At 47.1% G+C, this 25,740-nt stretch overlaps 2 protein-coding genes across 2 annotated transcripts; both read left to right on the top strand.

Moving 5' to 3' along the window:
- Positions 1-4,457: 4,457 nt before the first annotated feature.
- LOC310810422 (beta-Ala-His dipeptidase-like) lies at positions 4,458-10,020 on the top strand (the record flags this gene model as incomplete). Its single annotated transcript, XM_083678180.1, has 11 exons — positions 4,458-4,511; positions 4,852-4,995; positions 5,394-5,556; positions 5,797-5,885; positions 6,464-6,661; positions 6,953-7,037; positions 7,373-7,533; positions 7,910-8,074; positions 8,307-8,448; positions 8,669-8,816; positions 8,956-10,020. 11 exons carry the CDS (start codon positions 4,458-4,460, stop codon positions 9,020-9,022), a joined length of 1,416 nt encoding a protein of 471 aa, XP_083534306.1. The 3' UTR covers positions 9,023-10,020.
- Positions 10,021-10,719: 699 nt separating this feature from the next.
- znf407 (zinc finger protein 407) lies at positions 10,720-23,342 on the top strand (the record flags this gene model as incomplete). Its single annotated transcript, XM_083679673.1, has 4 exons — positions 10,720-10,780; positions 13,213-16,569; positions 16,789-16,957; positions 23,224-23,342. The coding sequence occupies exons 2-4, from the start codon at positions 13,261-13,263 to the stop codon at positions 23,340-23,342; spliced, it is 3,597 nt and encodes a 1,198-aa protein (XP_083535799.1). The 5' UTR covers positions 10,720-10,780; positions 13,213-13,260.
- Positions 23,343-25,740: the final 2,398 nt, after the last annotated feature.

Raw genomic sequence — 25,740 nt, 5'->3', positions numbered from 1 at the left:
TCTCAGTATGCATAAATCACACATATCTATTACTTGAAAAAGCTAATAAAACTGTGGTCTCTGATGACTGTGGTCTTTGTTTTCTGAGGTCTGATATATGTAGCTTCAGAATGCAGTGATCTTTCTATATGTATCTAGATTTTTCTACTTGTGTCTACATGCACACACATAAGTCTGTGTATACATACATTAATTAAACGGGGGGGATTATATGACTGCACACTTCTGGGTAAGGGCAGCATCATGGAGAACAGTTTTGGAATTTGAATTTGTGTCTGGAATTCATTTGCTGAGGATGTAACTCAATACCTTTGCTTGACTCTATATAAGATGCTCTGTAGACCTAAAGGGAAAGAGCAACAGGACCGTAGTGATGGCAGGAAGAATGCTTCTCCCTCTCTGTTTTGCACATAATGAACACACACTTTTCTTTAAAGCTATGGTAAGTATTCAACACTACTTCATTACAATACTGTAGGCATTCAAAACCGTGTCTGTGTGTCTGCTTATTTGTGTGTCTGCTTATTTGTGTGAATGTCTGTGTGTGTGTGTGTGTGAGACTAAGTATGAAATAAGGTCTTTACGGTACCTCATAAGTTTGTGTGAGCAGCTGTGTTTGCTAGTATACCCCAGCTGTAACAGTTTGAAAGTGAAGCAGTAATTCCTTGAGACAGTTAATCCAAACACTGGAGTTCAAAGTCAAAGTGGCTTTATTGTCAATTCTTCACATGTCAAGACATACAAAGGAATCGAGAGGACGTTTCTCACTCTCCCACGGTGAGACAGATAAAGTGCCCAGGCACAACAGATAACACATACTAAAAGTAAAACATTCAATAAAAATAATTTAAACAGTGCAAAAAGAGCAGTCAGTAAAGACAGTAAAGTCAGTAAAATAGCAGCCAAATACTGTGTATTATGTATAAAAAAATAATAGTGCAATAGTGCATTGTAGCAATAGAATAGTGGATTGTCCAGAGTCCGTGTGTTTTGGGGGGGGGGGGGGGGGCTGAAGGGTTGGGAGGGGGGGGGGGGGTGGTTGGGAGGGGGGGTGGTGGTTTCAGCTTCCTGACAGCTAGGAGGATGTGGCTGGGGGAAGTGAGGGGAGAGAATTTAGCTTCCTGACAGCTTGGGGTATGAAGCTTTTCGTGAGTCTGGTGGTGTGGGCACGGAGGCTCCTATACCTTCTTCCAGAAGGCAGGAGGCTGAACAGACTGTGTGCGGGGTGGCTTGCGTCGCTCACAATCGAGGTAGCTTTTCGGGTGAGGCGGGTGGAGTAAGTCTCTTGCAGGGAAGGGAGTGGGGCACCAATGATCTTAGCAGCTGTGTTCACAATGCGTTGCAGTGCTTTCCTACTGTGTTCGGTGCAGCTACCGCCCCACACAGTGATGCAGCTGGACAGGATGCTTTCAATGGTGCCTCGGTAGAATGTTGTCAGGATCGGTGTGGGAGCTTTCGCTCGCTTCAGCTTGCGGAGGAAGTAGAGGCGCCGCTGGGCTGTCTTCGCCAGTGATGCGGTGTTGGTGGTCCAGGAGAGGTCCTCACTGATGTGCACCCCCAGGAATTTGGTGCTGCTCACTCTCTCCACAGCAGCACCATCGATGGTCAGTGGTGGGTGTTCGGTGTGCCCTCTCCGGAAGTCGACCACAATCTCCTTCGTTTTGCTGACATTCAGCAGGAGGTTGTTGTCTCTGCACCACGTGGTCAGAAGGTTGACCTCCTTTCTATAGTGGGTCTCGTCGTTCTTGGAGATGAGACCCACCAGAGTTGTGTCGTCCGCAAACTTCACCATGTGATTGGTGCTGTGGGTTGATGTGCAGTCGTGAGTCAGCAGGGTGAAGAGCAGGGGACTGAGCACACAGCCTTGGGGGGCCCCTGTGCTGAGTGTGATGCTGCTCGAGGTGTTGTTGCCGACTCGTACTGCCTGTGGTCTCTCGCTGAGGAAGTCCAGCAGCCAGTTGCAGAGGGAGGTGTTGAGCCCCAGCTGGTCCAGTTTGCAGATCAGTTGTTGCGGGATTATGGTGTTAAATGCTGAGCTAAAGTCTATGAAAAGCATTCTCACATATGAGTCTGCTTTTTCCAGGTGGGTGAGGGCTGGGTGGAGAGCAGAGCAGATTGCGTCCTCTGTGGAACATTTTGCTCGGTATGCAAACTGAAAGGGGTCCAGGGTGGGGGGGAGGATGGACTTAATGTGAGACATGACTAGCCGTTCAAAGCACTTCATGATGATGGGGGTCAGTGCTACCGGGCGATAGTCATTGAAGCAGGATGGAGCGGATTTCTTTGGCACAGGTATGATGATGGAGGTCTTGAAATGTGATGGGACAGCAGCTTGACGCAAAGAAGTGTTAATGATGTCCGTGAAGACATCCTTAAGCTCCTCTGCGCAGTCCCTCAGCACACGGCCTGGGATGTTGTCTGGGCCTGTTGCTTTGCGGGGGTTGATGGTAGAGAGTGTCCTCTTCACACTGGCAGCAGACAGGCACAGGACCTGATCGTGGGGGGGGGGTGGAGTTTTCTGTGGGCTTGTAGTGTTTGTTGCTTCAAACCGTGCAAAGAAGCTGTTGAGGTTGTTGAGCAGAGAGATGTTGTTGTCGCAGGTCTGTGGCGCGGGCTTGTAGTCCGTTATGGTCTGAATGCCCTGCCACAGGCTCCGCGTGTCTCTGCTGTCCTTGAAGTGGCAGGTAATCTTATTTGTGTAGTCCAGTTTTGCTTTCTTGATGCCACGGGACAGGCTGGCTCTCGCTGTTCTTAGGCCATTTTCATCCCCGGCTCTGAAGGCTTTGTCTCTGGCCCTCAGCAGCCGATGGACAGCCCCTGTCAGCCATGGCTTCTGGTTAGCCCGAGTGATGATGGTCTTTTTGTGGGTCACATCATCAGAGCACTTACGGATGTAGGAGAGGACAGTGTCTGTAAGCTCCTCATTGTCCGTATGGTTGTTCTGTGTGGCTGCTTGCTTGAACATGTCCCAGTCTGTTGTTGCAAGACAGTCCTTGAGAGCAGACCTGGACCCCTCCGGCCACACAGTTATCTCTTTCCGGACCGGTTTTCCGACTTTCACTCTGGGCCTATATGCTGGCATTAGCATGACAGTGATGTGATCAGAGAGTCCGATGTGGGGGAGGGGGGAGGCCTTGTATGCTCCTTTGTGGGAAGTGTAGACCAAGTCCAAGGTGTTTTCCCCTCTTGTTGGGAAATTGACATGCTGATGGAGTTTTGGTAGGACAGTCTTAAGGTCAGCATGATTAAAATCTCCAGCGAGGATGGTAAATCCATCTGGGTGTGCTGTCTGTTGTTCACTGATGGCCTGGTACAGTTCACAAAGTGCCGCATTCCTGTCACTGTTGCTGGAGGTTGGAGGGATGTACTCTGCGGCTAGCAAGACCGCAGTAAACTCCCTCGGCAGATAGAAAGGACGGCACTTTATGATCATAAACTCCGCCAGTGGTGAACAGTGTCTGCATACTACCACAGCGTCCCGGCACCACGCATCACGAATGTAAACACAAACTCCGCCGCCACGCTGTTTACCTCCGTTGACGAGGGCTCTGTCCGCTCGATAGCATGTCAGCTGCTCAAGTTGTACAGCGGAGTCGGGGATGTTGTCGTTAAGCCATGTTTCAGTGAAAACAAGTACACAGCAGTTACTCACTGTCCGATTAGCTGACCTCAGCAGTCGTATATGATCCATTTTGTTGTCCAAGGATCGTACGTTAGCCAGGATGATGGATGGTATGGCTGGGCGAGTTGGACTAGCCGCTAGCCTAGCCCGGATACCTCCGCGCTTGCCCCTCTTCTGCTTCCTCGCACACCGCTTCCGACCTCTCCTTTCCGGGGGAGTGGTGGCAGTCCAGTCGAGTCGAGTCGAGTCGGGTCGGGTCGAGTAGTCGCGGGCCGGCGAAGTAATCCGAGCTCTTCGAGTGTCTCTGTTGTGGTGTCCAAAACGTTGTAAATCTTGCTCTCGCAGATGTCTAGCAGAGCCTGTCGACTGTACTTGTATTTCGACGCAGACAGACGAGACGAACACGACAAACTTTCGGGCAAACACTTATTAAACAAACAAAACACCGCATTCTCTGGAGCGCGAGTGGTCGGTGCGTGTGCACGCGCCGCCATCTTGGTTCAGGGTTCATACTGCTCTCGATCTTTGATCCTTGGAACTGGCCCATCCAGACAATCAGCAACGGCTGTAGGGACTACCACACTTTCAATATACATAGATATGGACATTTACACTTTGAAATCCACTCATGATATCTGAGGGTTACGAATGCAGTGTATGTTCAGTGAAGACTAAAGGAAGAGATTGTCAGGGGTGTATGGTACTGTATCTGTTTGACTAAGATTCCTGTGGTGACTCCTCCCGAATACAGATTATTCTAGCAGTTCAGGTGCTTTGCACACCAACTTCCGCCTCCTCCTCCTCCTCCTTCTTCTTGACTCCTGGACCTTCAGACATGTTGGAGCCTCTGTTTCAATACGTCGATGAGCACCAAAACCAGTTTGTTCAGGTGAGGGAAGAGCATTCTGATATGTGAACAGACGGTGAGTTATGAGAGAAAGAGAGTGGGGGAAAGAAAATGATATAGAGATGTAGAGAGAGAGAGAGAGTGTGGAAGCAAGAAAAATATATAAAGAGGGGGAGAGGGAGTGAGAGAGTGAGAGTGAGTGGGAGCAAGAAAAGTATATACAAAAGTATTGGCACCCCTGCACTTCTTTCAGATAATGCACCACTTCTCCCAGATAATTGTTGCAACTACAAATGCTTTCTTTTTTTTTGGGGGGGGGGGGGGCAAACGAACGATATTTGAGTACTATCTGATACCCCCCTCCCCCTTGTTTGTGCCTCAGAGGCTGGGGGAGTGGGTGGCTGTCCAGAGCGACTCAGGTGACCATGCCAAATGGGGAGAGATTGAGAAGATGCTGAATATGACAGCAGAGAGGATCCAGGAGATGGGAGGCAGTGTGGAGTTTGCAGATGTGGGCACTTATCAGGTAGAGTACACTGCACCACCAGGGGAAGGCTGGTGTTTGATACCGTTCCTCATTCCATTCTGTGCATTACAATGAGCCCGTCCTCCGATTTCTAGCTCCACCAGCCTCCCCTACAGCACACTCAGTTGGTGTGAAACACTCACCAGGCCAACGCTCCAGATGTACTGTCAAATGGCAGTTCAAATACAGTAAACGGTATCTTAAACCACCTCAAAGACTCTACACTGGTGTGAAATGGGTGCTCAAACACAGTATACACTATCTAAACAAACACATTCGACAAGCATGTACCTTGGTGTGAAATGGGAGAACACAAATACAGTATGTACATATTTTACAGTATATAACAACCATTTTTTTAAACAAGCATGGACTTTTTCTGCCCTCTGTTCTACAAGCTGCCCAGTGGAGAGACCGTGGCCCTGCCACCTGTCATCCTGGCTGAGTTTGTGAGGGACCCAAAGAAAGCCACCCTCTGCATCTACGGTCACGTGGACGTCCAGCCGGCCAGGAAAGAGGACGGCTGGTCCACTGATCCCTTCGTTCTGACAGAGATCACCGGTGTGTAACTAACTAATTGTGTGGCATGCCTGCAATTTATAGCCCCGCCTGGTTAGAAATGTGTGTATGTATGGGTGTGTGCGTGCGTGTGTCTGTGTGCGCGTGCGTGCGTGCGTGTGTGTATGTGTGTGTGTGTGTGTGTACACGTGCACACACAAGAGCGAGCTTAAGCACATTGAAGGGATACAGTACTGTGGGATAATGTGAGGATCATGGCAGCTCAATGTTTCCGTCTCCTAGGCAACCTGTACGGACGGGGGGCCACTGATAACAAAGGGCCGGTGCTGGCCTGGCTTCACGCTGTGGAGACCTATCAAGCTGTGGAGCAGGTTATTATTTTGTCCTGACACAGCTTAACTCTCACACAAATCCCCCCTCCCCCCCCCCCTCCAAATCTTGACTTATTGTAGTTTTAATTAAATAACTCTCTTATTTACCCTTTACCCAGCAGTAGTGTATTAAATCAACAGTTATCAATGGGATTTTGGTAATCCTAACCTAATGATTTTGGGGTCATTTAGTAAACAACTAACATGCTGTACATCAGGGATTGTGTATAGAGTCAAACAAGAACACAACACTTAGGTTGTGGATTCGATTCCTGCTGGGACCATATATACTGAAATGTACGCACTCACTGCAATGTAAGTCGCTTTGGATAAAAGCGTCAGCTAAATGGCCTATATTAGGAACTAGGAGGCTTTACACACTATAGGCCTGGCCCAAACTGTGGGTACTGAACTGACCCATACAACCATATTATGCTGGCTTGGACAATTTTCCTTTCCCACTATCCTTTCCAGCACGGTTTCAAGAACTATGGTGGAAGAGTAACCAGGCCAGCCCAGTACAGCTCAGCTCGGCTCGGCTCTTTAGTGTGAATGAAGCCTCAGTGTCTTTATTCCAGGACTTGCCAGTGAACATCAAGCTCATCATTGAGGGGCTGGAGGAGGTGGGCTCACACGGTCTGTTGGAGTTGACCAGGAAGAAGAACGACACCTTCTTCGCGGATGTGGACTTCATTGTCATCTCGGACAATGTGTGGGCCACCAGAGTGCCAGCCTTGACCTACGGGACACGAGGGAGCAGCTACTTCTTTGTGGAGGTGACAGAGCTCACTTGATGGGTCAAATAAAGAACCCACTGTCAGTGTATCGTTCTGGGTTATCATATCCATGACCAAACTGATACCAACCACATGAATGACAGCAATTCATTCATAGGCGTTTACATCTGCTAATTTATCATCATCATTATCAGTATCATCATCATCATCATCATCATCACCATCAACAACTGCTGTCATGAAAGTCACACAACCAAAATCCATAGAGGCAGCTATATAGAGAGTAAATCAACAGGTTGTCTCAGTCACTGAGTGCCTTATGTGTTGCAGGTTGAAGGCCCTAAACTGGACCTACATTCTGGAGTGTGGGGGGGTTCTATCCAGGAGCCCATGTCTGAACTAATAGCCTTACTGGGTGAGAGGTTGAATCTCAAAAGTCATTCGAGAAGATCCATTGCGTCCTCTCTCCTGGCTTCCTTCTCAAAAGGCATTGGAGAAGAAGATCCGAGATCCCTCCCCCTCTGACCTTCTCCTCCAATGCATTTTGAGAAAGAGGCAAGGAGAGAGGACGTGAGGAATCCAGGAAATACTTTTTTCATTTTCTTAAGAAATTCAACGTGGTTTCAGTCTGACTGAGTTTTTATATTAAATGACTGTTTGCCTCTTGTTTGCCTATGTATGTATTTTGAATTCCTAACAACAGCAAATAAAATAACAACTTGAAAAACTTGAACTCCACCCACCTAACAGGCAGCCTAGTCGACCACACAGGCAAGATCCTCATTCCCGGGGTGACTGACGCGGTGACGCCCCCTACTGACGATGAGAGGAAGCTCTATGAGAACATCCACTTTGACCTGGAGGAGTTGAAAAGCGTGGCTGGTGTAAAACATTTCCTTCAGGACACCGTGGTACTGTATGGTGCCAATTTCACATTGAATTGGAGAGAAAGCTGTGACTTTGGTTTGGGTGTGTGTGAGAGAGAGCATGGCAGGGGAGGCAGCGATCGGAGGCTCATTGTAATGCACGGAATGGAATGGAATGAAAAATGGTATCCTGATATTCCTCATTCCATTCCCTGCATTCAATGAGCCCGTCTTCTGATTTCTTCCTCCACCAGCCTCCTCTGTTGTAGACGCACATTTTTTAAAAAGGGTGATTACTAGATTGTGTATACATGAGGCTAGACTATTACAAATAAAAAAATAAAAATGACACGACACACTGAAAAAACTTTTACACAATTACACAAATGTACACAATCGAACTGTGTTTCTTCACATTCAGGAGGATGTCCTCATGGCGCGATGGCGCTACCCGTCCCTGTCTATCCACGGGATTCAGGGGGCGTTCTCAGAGGAAGGCACAAAGACGGTCATCCCCAGAAAGGTCATCGGGAAGTTCTCAATACGCCAAGTACCCAACATGGACCCTCCGGACGTGGAGAGAAAGGTAGAGAAGACTGTCTGATTTAAAACACTGGATTGTGTTTGTAAACTGTATCTGTATGGGTCATGTACTTGGTGTGTTGTGCCACTGCGTTTTTCTTAGTATTGTGCTGTCAAATCCGATGGCCACACATGAAGTTCTCCCAGGGAATAATAAAGTGATTCTATTCAATTTAATCTATCCTAAGCCTCTTTGTAGGACTCTCCTCTGAGATAACATCATGTCTGTCTCCCAGGTCAAGGAGCACCTTAAACAGGTCTTCGCCAGCAGACGGAGCCCAAACAGCCTGACGGTGATCGCCACAGTGGGGGCTAAACCCTGGGTGGCCAACCTGAACGACCCACAGTACATCGCTGGAAAGAGAGCCGTCAAAAAGGGTCTGTTGTGTTTAGAGGCAGTTTAGAACTACAGTACATTGAAATGAATGGATGAACTCTAAGACATATTTGTTGGCATCTCACGACAAGTTCAGTGACAATGGATGCAAGAGACTATCTGTGCACAGAGGGCTTGTATTCCACAGCACGCGTAGACGGGCTACTCATATAACCCAACTTTGAAACTATTTTTCAACTGTAAAGCTGTCCTGTGTGTTAGTGTTTGGAGTGGAGCCGGAGCTGATCCGTGAGGGATCCACCATTCCTATCGCTCAGAACTTCCAGGAGGAGACGGGCAAGAGTGTGATGATGCTGCCCATCGGTGGGCATGACGACGGGGAGCACTCTCAGAACGAGAAGATCAGCAGGTGAGGAAAAAAGACATGGATTTCATTTCAAATACACGCACGCACGCACGCACACACACGCACCACACACCCACACACACACACACTTTTGTTGGTCTTCAATACAATACATGATCAACCTTTTCTCCCTGTCTCTCAGGTACAACTTCATTGAGGGGACCAAGCTATTTGTGGCCTTTATCCATGAGCTCTCCCAACTTCAGTAGATACTAGATGTAATGCTTCAGAGCATTATAACTAACCACATTAGGAATTAATTGTCAGCGCCCTCTTGTGTTCATATAACAACAAACATGATCTAACTGATAAACTGGATTTGTATCCTTTGTTGTCTTAGTTCACATGCAGTATAGTTTGCAACATCTCATTCAGTAAATGATGACCATTTCCACTTGCAATTTATATAGACCAAATATGAATTACCTTACTAGTCTACATATTGAGAGAGAGAGAGAGAAAGAGAGAGTGTGTGTGAGAGAGGGAGGGAGTGTGTGTGTGTGTGTGTGTGTGAGAGAGGGAGTGTGTGTGTGTGAGAGGGAGAAAGAGAGAGAGGGAGAGAAAGAAAGAAAGAAAGAAAGAAAGAAAGAGAAATCAAATTTCACTTTATGATTTACTTCAAACGATTAAAAAGTTGGAGTGAACATGTATAGTATGGATCTGTGGTGTGAAATCATTTTCTTTATTGATAATGACACAGTGTCTAACTGGACTACTAGCATAGTGCCCACCACAGCCCACTCTTCCTCTGTAAGTTAAACGACAGCTAGTGGACAAAAAATGAATAATGAACCGAATGAAAAATGGGGGATAGGGGTCTCTGTTTCCAACCATCCATGTCATATAATTTTGACTGTGATGAATTATGCGAAATTACAGAGTAAGTAAACAGTGTACTCATTTCTGGGGTATCATTTATCACCTCATGACCTGTCGCGCTACAGTATCAATTAAAGCACACACATTAATCCATCTTTAAACTGCACAAACGCACAAGGATGTCATTTGTCACTGGTGATTAATCACTGACCAACCATTTGAGAGTAATTGATACACAGTGTCTTGTGTGACTGTCCAAGCTGCACTGATGATGCTCTTGTAAATGTGAAAGCTGTGACTTTGGTTTGGGTGTCTTCACCAATAGAAAGCAATATGGAATGCAGAGGACAGATCAAACAGTTTATAGAGGATGAAGTGTGTTTCAGAAGTGTGCTACTGTATACAAATAAAGTCTGATTGATTGATCATTAGAGAATTTTTTTTATCAAGGGTAGCCTAGCCTAGAGGTTAGAGAGGCAGACTGAGCTGGGACATTGCCGGCTCAACTGGGCAGTGTGGAATTTAAGGGCACATTAGAAGAAAACATCTAATAAAGGGATGTTATAATGTTATTGAGGGAGGAATAAAATAGGTTGCAACGGTACGGCAGTAATGTGGGAGTAGAGATTGGTTGATTATTCATTCAGGTTCCGGGGTGTGCAAGTTATTTGAAATTGTAGAATAATATTCCGTCCGTATTTCTGTCCGTCTTTGGCTTCAATTAAAACCTACATTTTCGTTGGAGTGCGTATTTATCTGTATCTTTCTCAATTGAGTGCATTGATGCCTTTTGCCAGGAAAAGCTGATGTCAGAGTCAACCCTCGGCACAGTATCGGAGGAGGAATGTTTACAATTCTAATGGGTAAACTGACAAGCAATCAAGTTACAAGTCACGTATTAAATACAAGGGTAAACATAAAAAAGATAACGCATGTCAGAGAATGTGGATACGCAAGGTAAAAAACAAAGATAATTGGAAAAAACCAAGTCGAGAAAAATAAAACAACTTCGTGTGCGTTTGCGAGACAACAGCTGATCTAAAGCCCGCCCTCCGGCTCGTTAGAGTGACGTGCGGTACATGCTACGGTACGCCACTTGCGACCAAGAGCAAAAAGCGCGGACATTGGAAATACTGATAAATTACAAGGTAAGACATTAAACCTACTATCATGTCGACGAACTGAACACTGGTCTCTATTTATCACAGCATCGGGGACATTTTGAATCTATTTCTAGCAATTGTTTAGTCCATAAACGGCAGTATTTCAAAGGTCGCCGTTAGCTTCCTTTTTGGGCCTCTGTGCTGCCGTCGTTTTCTGAGCCTCAGAGCAAAGAAGTCCCACCTCTCATTCGCTGCTATTGGACGCCAGTCGAAATACCATGATCTGATTGGCCGGCTTCACGTCACTCGAGTAGATTTTCATGATCTTGTGTGTTACGAGTACAACATAGCGCAAGTAAGCAGGGACTTCAACCTGAATGTAGCCACTCTGCTCAAAACAAGATCGATTTTTGACATGAACCTTGCTATTTCGCTCCTCAAATGAGAACCAAGTGCGATAGGAATGTTGTCCGATATATCGCTAAATTGCTGCAGCCATCTCCAAACCCTTTGGGAAGCTACTACTGCACGCTGTCTATAGGTAGCTAACGGCTAGCTAGCTAGCTAGACTTGGTGAATTCGCGAGCATGTAAATATTGCTTGCATAGCCTATCACAGCTGTCAAGCATTCGAGGCCCTAACAGGTTGGCCTCCTCTTTGGCACGGATCAAATTTGGGGTTCTCCCTCAAAAGTGCAAGAGGGTAAAGTACGCGCTATTGTACTCCGGTTGGACCGGCGGTGTCAGAGCCATCTCGGTGCTGCTGGTGTCACCTGAGACGCCCTAATTTCCGTATCTCTCTGGTGTCACTGATGTAACACCAGGAATGGTTTCGAGACCCAGACCGGCTTCGTCTGTTGAATCGCAAACGTGTAGGCGACCTTAACTCATCATTTTGGAGCACGGATCATAAATAAACTCCGAATTGAGCCTTGGTTGTCATTGTGTTGCTGCTACTCATGATGTCACTTGTCAGATGATGTCACTGAGTTTACAAAGCAAACTCATTCAAGTCTCCCCTACACACACAACCGTGGTTGTCACTTTCTTTGCCTCAACAACCCCGACAAAACCCAACATGTTTTGGGATTTAGCTAACTAATCCGATTAATCGTTTTTTGGGGGAATAGATCCTGAATAAATGAACCTGAGATACCAACCTCTCCTTCCAATTCACCTCTGCCTTAATTACTGACACCCATCATGAAACACTGATGTGGCTTGTGGACAGAGGTTTTCTTGGGACAGTCATTGATATTTTCCCCAGTGCTAAAAACCCTTGAAGTCTCCTTACAGTCATATATCTTATGTGATGCAATCTCAGCAATTTGACACATTATTTCATTACCTTGTGAGAGAAATCAATACTTTAGATTGATTTTGATGACATGTCACGGGGCAGGGCATGCGATGGGTGGCTAAAACAGGTTAAGGGCAGGGTTCATTGAGTTCATTAAGTTCATTGAGAAAGTGATTATAAATCATTGCCTACTACTTTTATAGCACACCGAATTAATTTCACCTAGGAGGCATACAAAGTTTAAGTAGGGTTCCTGTACAATTTCAAGGGTGGACAAAATAGTTTTAGCAATGTCAAGTTGGAGCAAAGGTCCATGGAGCTGGGAATTACACTTTTGGCATCAAACTTGAAACAGATTAACCTGTGTGTGAATAGGCTACCACTGAGATCTTGTTAGATTTTGATTAATTGAACAGAAAAGTCTGAAAAGACATATAGGCCTACATTCTGACACATATATTTTTGAAACCTTACATTAAGTTTCCCCCATATAGTATCTCTAACTAGACTACTCCAGCTACAGAGTTGCATTGTTGCAACATTGCATAGGCCTAGTTAGACTATTTAAAACATCTCAACCCATATAAACTATGGTATTACAAGGCTTAACCTTACCTATGTAACATACAATTCTATTACTAGAGTAATTTCCACTCTCGTGGGAAGGAGTAGATTTATTGGTTTTTGAATATGAAATTCTAGAATACAGTAGGCCTTCCTCCTCATTCAACATTTTCATACCGAAACCACTAGATGGCGACAAATAGCTATATTAGGTCTACTTCATGTTTGCACATACAGTACGCTACATTAGGTCTACTACATGTTTGCACGTACAGTACCACACTTGAACATGCATGTAGTAATGCCTCTACCCTATCTACTCACTAGTTACAACATTGTAATAACATTGTTACAAAGTAATTTGCTATATGCATGGGAGGCAATATGAAGTTGAGCGGTTTATGTTATTACACAACAGTCTATATTCAACTTGTGTAATAACGAAGGGGCTCCACTATTCTGTAATTATTTATGTACTGATATTACCATGTTGTATACCATGTTGTTACTAGAGTAATTACACAAAGTTATTACACTGCTGTATAGACAGAGTAAATTCAAAGACAATATGGGATTATGCAACTAAAGTGACAGGCTATTTTTTGTTTTCCCAGGAACCAGATCAAAACTTGTCACATGTGAAGACATCAGCAGGTAACAACATGGAGAGAAAACTAAGGTCGGGGAAGGAGGTTGTTGAGGACAAGGAGACATGTCCTCATGGAGACACAGGGGGGAAGGCAGAGGAAGACACGGAGGGAGTGGAGACCAGTGGAATTTCTTCCCCATCCAACACGGCCAGGCCTGATGATGTCACAGCTGACAGCACAGGAGGGCATGATGTCACTAGCACTGAGCTGGCTGATGGTAAGGATTCAGACCGCCCACCTCAGGCTAAGGATGATGTTGCCACGGTGAAGGATGACGGCTGCACCTGCCCAATCTGCGGCTTCGTAGCCAAAACCCCAACTGCCCTGAAGATTCACTCCAAAAGAAAGCACGCCCGTAGAGGAGGAGGCAGCCAGGCCGGCCGTAATACGCCCGCGAAGAAAGCCAAAATGGCTGCCGCCTCAGCAGAGGCTGGAGGAAACTGTAAAAGCAAGGCTGGGAGCCCAACTGAAATACTTCTGGAAATGGTTGAGGGAGATGCAACAACACAGACTTCAGTTGACAAGGCAGGTAGAGGCACTGAGGAGGAAGTGAGTGGCAGTGAGACAAAACAGGGTCCTACAGTGAGTCAGGGGGAGGAGACAGGAGCTTCTGATGGGGAGGTGACAACAACAGCCAAAGAGGAGATAGCTTTAGCAGAGGAACAGGGTGTTGAGGCAGGCGGTTCTGATGGGGAGCTGACCACCACATCCAAAGGGGAGACAGCTGAGGGACAAGAGAGCCCCGTCAAGAGGAGAGTAGGTCGGCCTAAACAAGGCACAAAGCCCAAGGCCCTACACGCCTGCAACTACTGTGGCCATGAGTTTCGGGACAAGCCTAGTCTGGAGATGCACGTCAAGAGACGCCACACCAAAGAGATGAACTACTTCTGCGAGTACTGCTCGTACGCCTGCGTGGCGAAGGCTGATTATGAAAAACACTGTTTCAGTAACAAGCACAAGAAAAGAGTAGCGGAAAACACTAAGCCCTCTGAAGGCCCCCTGTTGCTGAAGGGTGAGGAGATGGCCGAAGAGGAGCAGGCCCAGAGCAGCGGCCTGAGGACCACTCCGACCCGGGCATCCAAGCGCTCGATGGGCACCCGGTTCCAGCTGCAGTGTGGGAGCTGTGAGTTTAGGGTCAGCACCGCTGCCCTGCTGGAGAGCCATGCGCGGTCGAAACACACTGGAGAACATCGCTTCCACTGCAAGGTGTGTCACTACTACACGGCTACAGCCGAGTGGATGGAGACACACCTGTCCTCCGAGGGCCACCTGCGCGTGGCTGGGGAGAAAAACACAGGGCCCTCGTTTGAGGAGTGTGTTGAGAAGGTGAGCAGGAGTTCAGCTGGCGATGGTGCACTGACTGATGACGTGAACCTCGTGGTTGTTGGAGAGGACGGGGTGCAGACTGAGGTGGATGAGGAGGCGGAGGAGGCTGTTGAAGCAGCCAAGGCAGTGCTGGCTGAAGTAGAGGTCAACATGGGGGTGAGCAAACCCTCCAAGAGGAAGAGAGGAAGGCCAAAGCTGCCCCTCGATACAACGTGCAGCTATTGTGGCCTCGTCGCCTCTAATACCACCAACCTCAACGTGCACATACGCCGTAAGCACAGCCGAGAGTACAGCTTCTCCTGTAGACTTTGCAGTTACAACTGTGTGACGAAAGGGGACATGGACCGACACTGTATCACTAAGAAGCACCTTAAACGCATGCAGGATGCTGGCATTGACGGTCAAGTGGACCTAGATACCGCCGTGCAAGCTCTGAGTGCAGAGTCCGGCTCCCAGACCAGTGATGGAGAGGCTATTCATGCGGATGGTCCAAAAAAAGGAAAGGGTGGCATAGACGGAGCAGAAGAACTTTCACAAGAAGATGAGCAAGCACAGCCGAACAGCCCAAAAAAGAGCAAGTACGACTCTGTCAACTCTTGCTCCCATTGCAACTTTGTAGCCCATTCAATCCCCTCCCTGGACCTCCACGTGAAGAGGAAACACACCAGGGAGTTTGAGTTTGTGTGCCTGGCGTGTAGCTACTATGCCGTCACACGCAGAGAGATGTCTCGCCACGTCTCCACGGACAAACACAAGCAGAAGAGCCAGACCTACCTGGAGCAGCTGGAGAAAGAATCTGGAGAGGTCAGTGGAGTTCTGGATGAGGCCATGGAGGTTGAGAACGGGGGAGCTGACCCTGACCCTGACCCTGACACTCACCCTGAGGACCACACTGCTTATACTGACGATCCTTCCCCCTCTGAGAACAACCAGCCCACAGACACTGACATGGAAAATATAGCCGCCAACCCCACACAGACTGTTGATGCGACGAGCAGCGAGGATCCAGACAAAATGGTGGTCGAGACCAGCACATTCGAGGAGAGCACAATCGAGGAGAGCACAATCGAGGAGAGCACAATCGAGGAGAACACAGTCCAGGAAAGCACTGTCCAGGAGAGCAATGTTCAGGAAAGCACTGTCCAGAATAGCACTGTCCAGGAAAGCACTGTCCAGGAAAGCACTGTCCAGGAAAGCACTGTCCAGGAAAGCACTGTCCAGGAGAACAGAGTTGAGAGCTCAGAGATTCAGATGTCAGTTTCTGTGGTGTCCACCGCCATCTCAGATCAAACCAACCATGAATCCCCAGATGTGTCTGAGCCTCAGGAAGTGCCAGCAGACCAGCCTAGCACCAAGCCTCCTGAAGAGCCTAAATCAGGTCTGTGTGACCCTACAGAGGGGGGTGGCCAGGTGGAGGAGGGGGCAGAGGGGGGAGGCCAGATGGTGGAGGGGGCCAAGGCAGAGGCAGCCGGTTCTGAAGACAACGTAGAGATGGCTGACAAAACGGACAGCCCCTACATTGAGAAGCAGCTCGTCAGGGCGGTTCCCTTTGACGCCTGCATCGTGTCTCTCAAGTCCCTGTCCGAGAGCGAACAGGCCTTGCACGAGCGTCTCGCTAACGAGGGGGACACCGTCGACCTGGCCGGGGTCACCGTCCCCTTCAAGGTCCGAAAAAACGAAGTGGGCCTGGCCAGAGGGGTAGCCCGCAACCCCCGTATCCGCTGCGAGGACTGCGGCTTCCTGGCGGACGGCCTGAGCGGCCTCAACGTCCACATCTCCATGAAGCACCCGTCCAAGGAGAAGCACTTCCACTGCCTGCTGTGCGGCAAGTCCTTCTACACGGAGAGCAACCTGCACCAGCACCTGACCAGCGCCGCCCACCTGCGCAACGAGCAGGACAGCATCGAGGAGCTGCCCGAGGGCGGGGCCTCCTTCAAGTGCGTGAAGTGCAATGACCCCTTTGAGACGGAGCAGGAGCTGTTTGTGCACATCAAGGTACTTGCCGCCGTTTGTCGACTTGGTCACGTCCACTACATCAGGAGGTGTTATTGTTTTTGTTTTTGTTTTACCTTCCGGACAACTTCGGAAATAAGTGTTTTTATTAACCCTCATCTGGGACCAAATTGAATTCCAACCACTTTATTAATACACTTGGGGTAATTGCTATGTGTTCCTATGTGCGTCTGTTGACGTGTCCATTCACTCTGATCCCAGGAGAAGCACGAGGAGCTGCTGCGGGAGGTGAACAAGTATGTCCTGGAGGACACGGAGCAGATCAACAGGGAGCGAGAGGAGAACCAGGGCAGCGTGTGTAAACACTGTGGGAAGGTCTGCAAGAGCAGCAACTCCATGGCCTTCCTGGCCCACGTACGCACACACACAGGTACGTGTTCCCCATACATCACGCAAAACAAAACAACACAACATTTGAAAATATGTCACTATATTGTTTGTTTCTTTTTTAATGAGAAAAAGGTTTTTAACGTGCAACACAGCACAATCCATCAATCAATCGAATAGATTTGTATAGCACTTTTTACACACACAAAGCACTTCACAAAAAAATACAATACTAAAAAATATAACACAATAGAAACAATATAATCTAACACATAGACCCCCAAAAAGCAAGCCAAGGAGAAAACTGCCCAGAGAGGAGAAAAATATAGGGCACATATACCCGTTACATATACGGTAATACCTTTTAACACTTTCAAGGCACCAGCTCAATAGTCATGATATGTATGGTTTTGGAGCGGAAGGTAAAGACTAAGGTAGAGATGGTAGGGAAGTGTAGATAGCAGTGTAAGCCTGGATCAGGTGTCTAAGGTAAAGACTAAGGTAGAGATGGTAGGGAAGTGTAGATAGCAGTGTAAGCCTGGATCAGGTGTCTAAGGTAAAGACTAAGGTAGAGATGGTAGGGAAGTGTAGATAGCAGTGTAAGCATAGATCAGGTGTCTAAGGTAAAGACTAAGGTAGAGATGGTAGGGAAGTGTAGATAGCAGTGTAAGCATAGATCAGGTGTCTAAGGTAAAGACTAAGGTAGAGATGGTAGGGAAGTGTAGATAGCAGTGTAAGCCTGGATCAGGTGTCTAAGGTAAAGACTAAGGTAGAGATGGTAGGGAAGTGTAGATAGCAGTGTAAGCCTGGATCAGGTGTCTAAGGCGGGAAGGAGAGAGTAAGGTAAAGACTGATTGAGCTGCAGGAGGAGAGGCTGCTAATGGTCCATGGATTGGGATTCCCTGTGCAACGCCTGGTCAAAGACATGTGCGACTCATAATTGATGTGTCCATTACCAGGACTCAGTTGTAATTATAGTCAATAAGTCTTCTGTAAATGTGTTAAAGCTTAGGCTAAAAGCATTGGAAGCCCAAAGAGAGGTGGGCTAATAATTTAAAATAATCAATGCAGGCGTATTCAAAGCCCTTAATTTCCCTTGTGTGTGTGTGTGTGTGTGTGTTAGTGTGTGTGTGTGTGTGTGTGTGTATGTGTCAGCCTTCATGGCTTGCTGATTATCCTCAATCCATTAAGATTTATCTTGTCATTTATAATGCAAAGCAGGGCTGCGCTGGTCAGGGCTGTGACTGGGAAGATGTCCGGCAGGTTAAGAACAGAGGGCGCTCCATTACTCTTCCTTGACCATGTGTATTAATTGCTTTTAAAATCAACTTAATGCAGCAACGAGATGTGAGGGCGCCATCAATAAATGCCCTTCTCTGCTTCCCCTGGTCCATCCCCCTTTCAGACCAAACTTTAATGGGACTTTAATTGGAGTCCAGAGCTCTATGGTTTGTGTGTGTGTGTCAGGGTGTGTGTGTGTCAGGGTGTGTGTGTGTGTGTGTGTGTGTGTCAGGGTGTGTGTGTGTGTGTGTGTGTGTGTCAGGGTGTGTCAGGGTGTGTGTCTGTGCATCAGGATGTTTGTGTGTGTGTGTGTGTGTGTATGTGTGTGTGCGTGCGTGTGTGGAATGACTGACTAATGGCGGTCTTAGTGGACCTGAAGAGGAGATGGGGAGAGGCTGGCAGTATGAGAATCAATAAGAGTGCATGGCAGGGCCAGATCATGGGGGGTCAGAAGACTGGGTTGGGCTGCTCTCTCTGTGTCTGGGCACTTACCTAGACATGATTACCTCTGTTGATGATGATCTTCCTACTTCTGGGTCTATTACCGGGGACTAACAGCTTATAGAACCAACCCAAACTGTGTACGGTAGGCTTGGCCCGGTATTAGAATCCTCAAACCGGTATACCTTGGTCCTCTGTGGCTCAGCTGGTTGAGCATGGCGCTGACAACGCTTAGGTTGTGGGTTTGATTCCCGCTGGGACCATATATACTGAAATGTATGCACTCACTGCAATGTAAGTCACTTTGGATAAAAGCGTCAGCTCAATGGCGTATATATATTACCTTCCCTCCAAAATACCCCTGTATACGGTAATACCTTTTCGCAGACTTTCAACATGACCCGAACTTGTAGTAAATCTACGGCAATTAGTTTCTCTCTCATCAAGTCAGATTTATGACCCCCCACCCCCTTTGCCCTCAGACAAGAATGATTGATTATGCTGATATTGTGATGCTTGTGTGGCAGTTTAATTTGGACGATGTTTATTAAACAAACGTTGGTGGGTATAATAATGGCAAAATACAGATGGAGACGGTATGGACTGTATTGGAAGAAATAAACCGGTATAACCTTAAATACCGTATTCACCCAGTGATACCTTATACCTGCCCAACCCCAGTGTATCAAAAATCGAATCAAATCATAGTTTATTTATCAAATACAGAGAATACAGCCGTAGACGGTGTAATGAAATGCTTAGGGCAAGCTAGCTCCTCAACACTGCAACAAACAACTATCAAACAATCAACAATGTAATGCAATATAACAATAATTAAATAAAAACCCAAAACAATAACATAAGGTGACATGGTATTAGCAGCAGAAACACAACAACAATATTGGGCAGTAGCCATGGTAGCATGAATAGTGTGTGTGTGTGTGTGTGTGTGTGTGTGTGTGTTTGTGTGAGAGAGTGGATGGTTCGCTTTAACATTTAAGCAATGTTTTGCTGGGGTAACTTCCCAAAAGGATTCCATTGAGAAACATAACGGCAAGATAACTGTTGATGTGTAGAATCAGGTGTGTAAGAGTTGGGCCAGAACTAAAGCCTGCCCAGCCTGTAGCTTTCCTTGAGGAGGGTCGGCCACCACGGCCCTGAACGGACAAACACAAAGGAAAAGATTACCTCAGACAGCGTAAAGCAGCAGAGCAGCGTCGTGATGCATCCAGATTCTGGGTTTTGACTTTTATTGAATCTTCTGGTTTTCTCCCTATGGAGCGCTATAGCCAGTGGAGGCTGGTGTCGGAGGTAGAGATCGGGGGGAACAGGCTCATTGTAATGCACGGAATGGAATGAGGAACTGTATCAAACACGCGTGCAGCCTACTCAGTATTACATGTAACCATGCTTTTACACACCGTGTCATTAGTCAGAGTTGAGCTCATGGAAAAGTATTCGGGCCTACTTAAGCAAATGAAAACAGTCACACTTAAAAAAAAAAAAAAGATGGCGTTCTCAAAGTCAAGGACACATTTGGAGGTCTCGACTGAATCATGTCCTTATTTTTGAGACCCTCTTTCCTTTTTTTTTTTCTCCTCATTTTTGAATTATGTCTTTATTTACGAGATTGCATTTCTTGTTTTCGTTGACGCCTCTTATTTGCCAAATGTACCTATGTCTTCACATTCTGACGGCGTATGCAAGCTATTATTATTGGTAAGTTCCCTCATTACGTTGAATTATTCACCTTGTGTGTGTGGTCATTTATCCTGGGGGGCCGGTGTTTGCCGCTATGTAAAGCGGGGATGTGGAGGTCTGACAATGTTACAGCGCTGGGAGCACATCCAGATCCTTTTAATTAAGCCTGGGTTCTTTATTTACTTGATTAATCAGTGGAATCAGGAGATGGTGGGAAGCTGCATGCATATTTGTCAATTTGTCCCAGAAGAGGGAAAAAAAACTAAACCAAAAAAAACACACACACTCGCATTTTGCCAATGAGGATGCAAGTGGATTTGCATTTTGAGCTAAATTGGTCACTTTTTCACTGGAGAGAGCTGTCTGACCTTCTCAGCAGTGGGGAGGGCTGGAGTAATGGACACACACACGCACACGCACATGTGCGCACACACACACACACACACACACACACACATACATGCTCAGAGGGGTTTTGACGGAGTGAAGAGTAAAGTTACATTACATTACAGCAGCTAGCTTGTCTCGTCTTTGGGCCTAGAATAGAGACCAGTAGGATATCGGAATCTCTCCAGATAACACTGTTTATCCTACGGTGTAAACAGACCCATCAGTAAATGAAAATAGGCCATAGCAGGCCTATCTTTGTGATTATTTAGCCTTTATTTAGAGGCCTAAATCATGGAGGAAGGTCTATGCCAAACCTTACATATTCTGAGATCACGTTGCAAGTAAAAAAGGTTTCAGATATAACCCTGTCCTAATATGGATGGGAGTGGAGGGAAACCTTTTTTTTTTTTTATTCCAAGGAAATGAATTAGTCATTCCCTGTCTCTTGGCAGATGTGAGGCAGCCACTTCGCCCTGTGTGGATGGCAATATTAATTTAACATGACACTGCATTGATGGTCAATTTCAGTTTCGTGGAGGCTGTTTAAGTGGAGTGGTGGAGTATTAATATGAAGAGAAGTGAGAAGTGAGGGATGGTAACGTCTCTCTCTCCTCTCCTGCCATGTCTCATTCTCACGCAGCCATCTGCCCAAACCTGGTCCCCATGCGCCTGTCTCTCCTCCTGCTTCACCTCAGCTTGTGTGTGTGTGTGTGTGTATGTGTGTGTGTGTATGTATGTGTGTGTGTATGTGTGCGCACGTGCCTGTGTGCCTGTGTGTACGCGCGTCTGTTTTTCATGTGTGTGTTAGGGCAAAATGAAGAGGCCGGGATTTGCTGCCGCTCATGTGTGAAGCCCCCCACCCCCCCTCCCCCCCTCCCTCCCCTGTTTGTGGGCCTTGTTAGCACACGCTTGGCTTTCAATCTTCGTTACCAGCTTAAAATTCAATGTGTCGTACTCGCAGCTCTCAGCAAGTGAACCGTGTATGAACGAATTAGTAATCTACACAAAGTGCTTAATCAAATCAGCGGCTGCCCCTGAAATAAATATTGCAGTACGTCTTGGGATATTCACTCAGAGCGGGTTTCTAAAAGATGCATGCGTGTATATCATAGGAGGTTCCCAGCCGGAGAAGACGGGCGTGTCATATTGCAGTCTATAGCCTGTGTGCGGCCTATCGCTGGTCTAGCACGATCTACCGGTACGGTTCTTATGCGCGCTATTTTTCTTTTCTTCCGATCTTATTTTTTATCTTCCGCACCTTCGACGTGACACACATTCAGGGCTTCAATCAAACCCGCACTGCCGAAAAAGAACAACACTGATGACAACGAACCTAAACGTGTCAACGCGATAAGCTGAAACAAATGCTATGTCGTGAGAAAGATGCATTCTGTGTTGCTTGCTGCAGTGTGTGTTTGATTGAATACATCCCATCCAGCCGCCAAGTCTCTGGCGGTCCGCAGCAGGGGAGGCTGGTGGAGGTAGAAATCAGAGGACGGGGCTTATTGTAAAGTATCGATTGGAATGAGGGATTGGGTTTTGATACCGTTCCTCATTCCTTTCCATGCATCACAATGAGCCCCGTCCTCCGATGTCTACCTCTGGTCCTTAAGAGCCCTCCAGCAGCCCTAGCTCTCTCTCTCTCTGTCTTTCTCTCTCTTTCTCCCTCTTTCTCTCTCTCTTTCTCTGTCTTTCTCTCTCTTTCTCTTTCTCCCTCTTTCTTTCTCTCTCTCTCTCTCTCTCTCTCTCTCTCTCTCTCTCTCTCTCTCTCTCTCTCTCTCTTTCTCTCTGCTCTTAAATGACGGATGGCGGGCAGGGACTGTGCCACTCTCTCAAACGCCACCCCACCCTCCGGACTTATTAATGACAATAATTAGGAGGAAACCTCCGTGTGAAGCCCGGCAGAGTGATTAGTGCTTCAGTGATGGAGCGGTGGAGCGAACACCGCACACAGAATTGATTTACGTATTCCCCCTGACCTTTGGAATGCAATTTACCCATCCAGAGGCAAGGTAGAGTAGGTGAGACTAGAGGAGATGGAGAGAGTGACACGGAGAAGGAGAGAGAGAGAAGGAGAGAAGGAGAGAGAGAGAGCGAGAGAGAGAAGACTGGCACTTAGTAGTATGGTTCTGTCATTTTTTTTTTTTTTTTATAATGCATTGGTTCTTCACTTGAGGCGTCTGTTTTGATAGCGGTCTCCTTTTCGAGGCTGTAACGTAGCAGCTCGGGGTTATTTCACAGAGGGAACGACACACCTCACATACATCAACATGTTTCACTCTGTCATTGTCAGCAGCGTGTGCATTTCCGCGGTTCAGAAAGGGGTCCGTTGGACGTTGTGACATCAGAAGTGCGCCCCCTTCTGGCGTAATCCACAGACGACCTTCCACTCTCAGTAGGCTATCAAGCCGTCATCATGTCTGTGGTTTTTAGCGTTTTTTTAACGCTTACTCCACGTCGGCCTATCATTGAATCAACCTCTTTTGTTTTTCGCAGGGTCGAAGCCGTTCAAGTGTAAGATCTGCAACTTCGCCACGGCCCAGCTGGGGGACGCCAGGAACCACGTGAAGAGACACCTGGGCATGAGGGAGTACAAGTGTCACATCTGTGGGTGAGTACAGTACAGTACAGTACAACACGGTACCTCACCTGGCGGGCCACGCCTTCACTACCTCCTATCACGCCACGAACGCACTGTAGTGTTGCTCCAGAGCCACTATTGTCAAAGTGGGGTACGTGAATCGATCTAGGGGGGTACGCGAACTAAATCTGTGATTTACCTTCCCGAACAGTCCTGTTGAATAGCCGACTGCAGTCTCAGTACCAAAAATAAATGCATGCACCCTATCCAACAGAATAATATTATCACAATGTCTAATATGTAAGGGATAATGTTCATAGAATATCAATTAGGCTACAAAATAACCCACAGGGGGTACATGACTGTTAAAAGTTTGGGAACCACTGTTCTAGAGTGTGTGGAGTGTGTCATGTACACTGTGTTGTTCTAGAGTGTGTGGAGTGTGTCATGTACACTGTGTTGTTCTAGAGTGTGTGGAGTGTGTCATGTAGATTGTGTTGTTCTAGAGTGTGTGGAGTGTGTCATGTACACTGTGTTGTTCTAGAGTGTGTGGAGTGTGTCATGTAGACTGTGTTGTTCTAGAGTGTGTGGAGTGTGTCATGTACAGTGTGTTGTTCTAGAGTGTGTGGAGTGTGTCATGTAGACTGTGTTGTTCTAGAGTGTGTGGAGTGTGTCATGTACACTGTTGTTTTGTATGCAGCAGTACACTGTGAGGTCCTCTCTCTGGGACACTCAAGGGCGTCCTATCCTGTCCTGTCCTATCCTGTCCTATCCTATCCTATCCTATCCTGTCCTATCCTGTCCTATCCTATCCTATCCTGTCCTATCCTGTCCTATCCTGTCCTATCCTATCCTATCCTGTCCTATCCTGTCCTATCCTGTCCTATCCTGTCCTGTCCTATCCTGTCCTATCCTGTCCTATCCTGTCCTATCCTCAAATAGGACAGCAGTCGGGGCCTGGATTGGTTGAGCTCGGTGGTCCGTTAGGGTTGGAGAAGTTGATCGTAAACCGTCACACGAACAATATACTGATTCTCTGTGTTGGGAGGGATGAAGGGATATATGTATACACTCACCAGCCGCTTTATTAGGTACACCTGGCTAGTACTGGGTTGGACCCCCTTTTGTAGCCCGTCTGCTTCAAGGTTCGATGTGTTGTGCGTTCAGAGATGGTCTTCTGCATACCTTGGTTGTAACGAGCGGTTATTTGAGTTACTGTTGCCTGTCTATGATCTCGAACCAGTCTGGCCATTCTCCTCTGACCTCTGGCATCAACGAGGCGTTTTCGCCCAGAGAACTGCCGCTCACTGGATATTTTCTCTTTTTGGGTTACAGACCATTGTCTGTAAACCCTAGAGATGGTTGTGCGTGAAAATCCCATTAGATCAGCAGTTTCTGAAATACTCAGACCAGCCCGTCTGGCACCAACAACCATGCCATGTTAAAAGTCACTTAAATCACCTTTCTTCCCCATTCTAATGCTCGGTTTGAACTTCAGCAGGTCGTCTTGACCATGTCTACCTGCCTAAATGCATTGAGTTGCTGCCATGTGATTGGCTGATTAGATATTTGCGTTAACGAGCAGTTGAACAGGTGTACCTAATAAAGTGGCCGGTGAGTGTATATACGCCATTTAGCGGACGCTTTTATCCAAAGCGACTTACATTGCAGCGTGTGCATCCATTTCTCGGTATCTACGGTCCCAGCGGGAATCAAACCCACGACCTTAGCGTCGTTAGCGCCACGCTCTACCCACTGAGCCACAGAGGACCATATGTCTCCGTATCGCTCCTCCTTCCCTTCGTCTACCTGTACGCAATCCTAGGCCTCCGAGCAGCACGGAGAAAGACTGCATTAATACCATATGTTCTGTTCTGTTCAGTTCAGCGCATTTCCCCAGGTAGATGTTTCCCAGCTTCTCGCCGTGTTTACTTGGACACGTAAGGCTGTTCAACACGGAATCTGGGAATTGACTAAAAATGTTCAGCTTGTGCTGCTGCTGCTCCTACCGCCGCTGCAAAGATGGAGACATATTTGTAGTGATTTAGTGTCTCTCTCTCAGTAATTCTGTGTAAACTGTTTAAGTTTGTACCGTTTTGTGTTCTCCTAAAGCCTTCGCGGGAACGAACATGTTTATTTTTGCCTCCGCTGTACACACACACACACACACACGCGCGCACACGTACACACACACACACACACACACAAACACACACAGTACGCCAGAGCAAACAGCTTTGGTTAAACACAGCTTCACCTTTAATGAGGAAAAAGGCTCATGTCTCACAAGCCCTCCAGCAAAAAAAATAAAGTGCTGTAAATGTGTTAGAGCTTTGACCAAGAGTGTGGTTAGAGAGAGACGCACGCACGCACACACATGTACACACACACGCACACACACACACACACACACACACACACACACACACACA

This window comes from Argentina silus (assembly GCF_951799395.1).
Source record: "Argentina silus genome assembly, chromosome: 10".
Lineage (NCBI taxonomy): Eukaryota > Metazoa > Chordata > Actinopteri > Argentiniformes > Argentinidae > Argentina > Argentina silus.
Note: the sequence above shows the minus strand (reverse complement) of the source record. Positions and strands in the feature narration are given on the sequence as shown.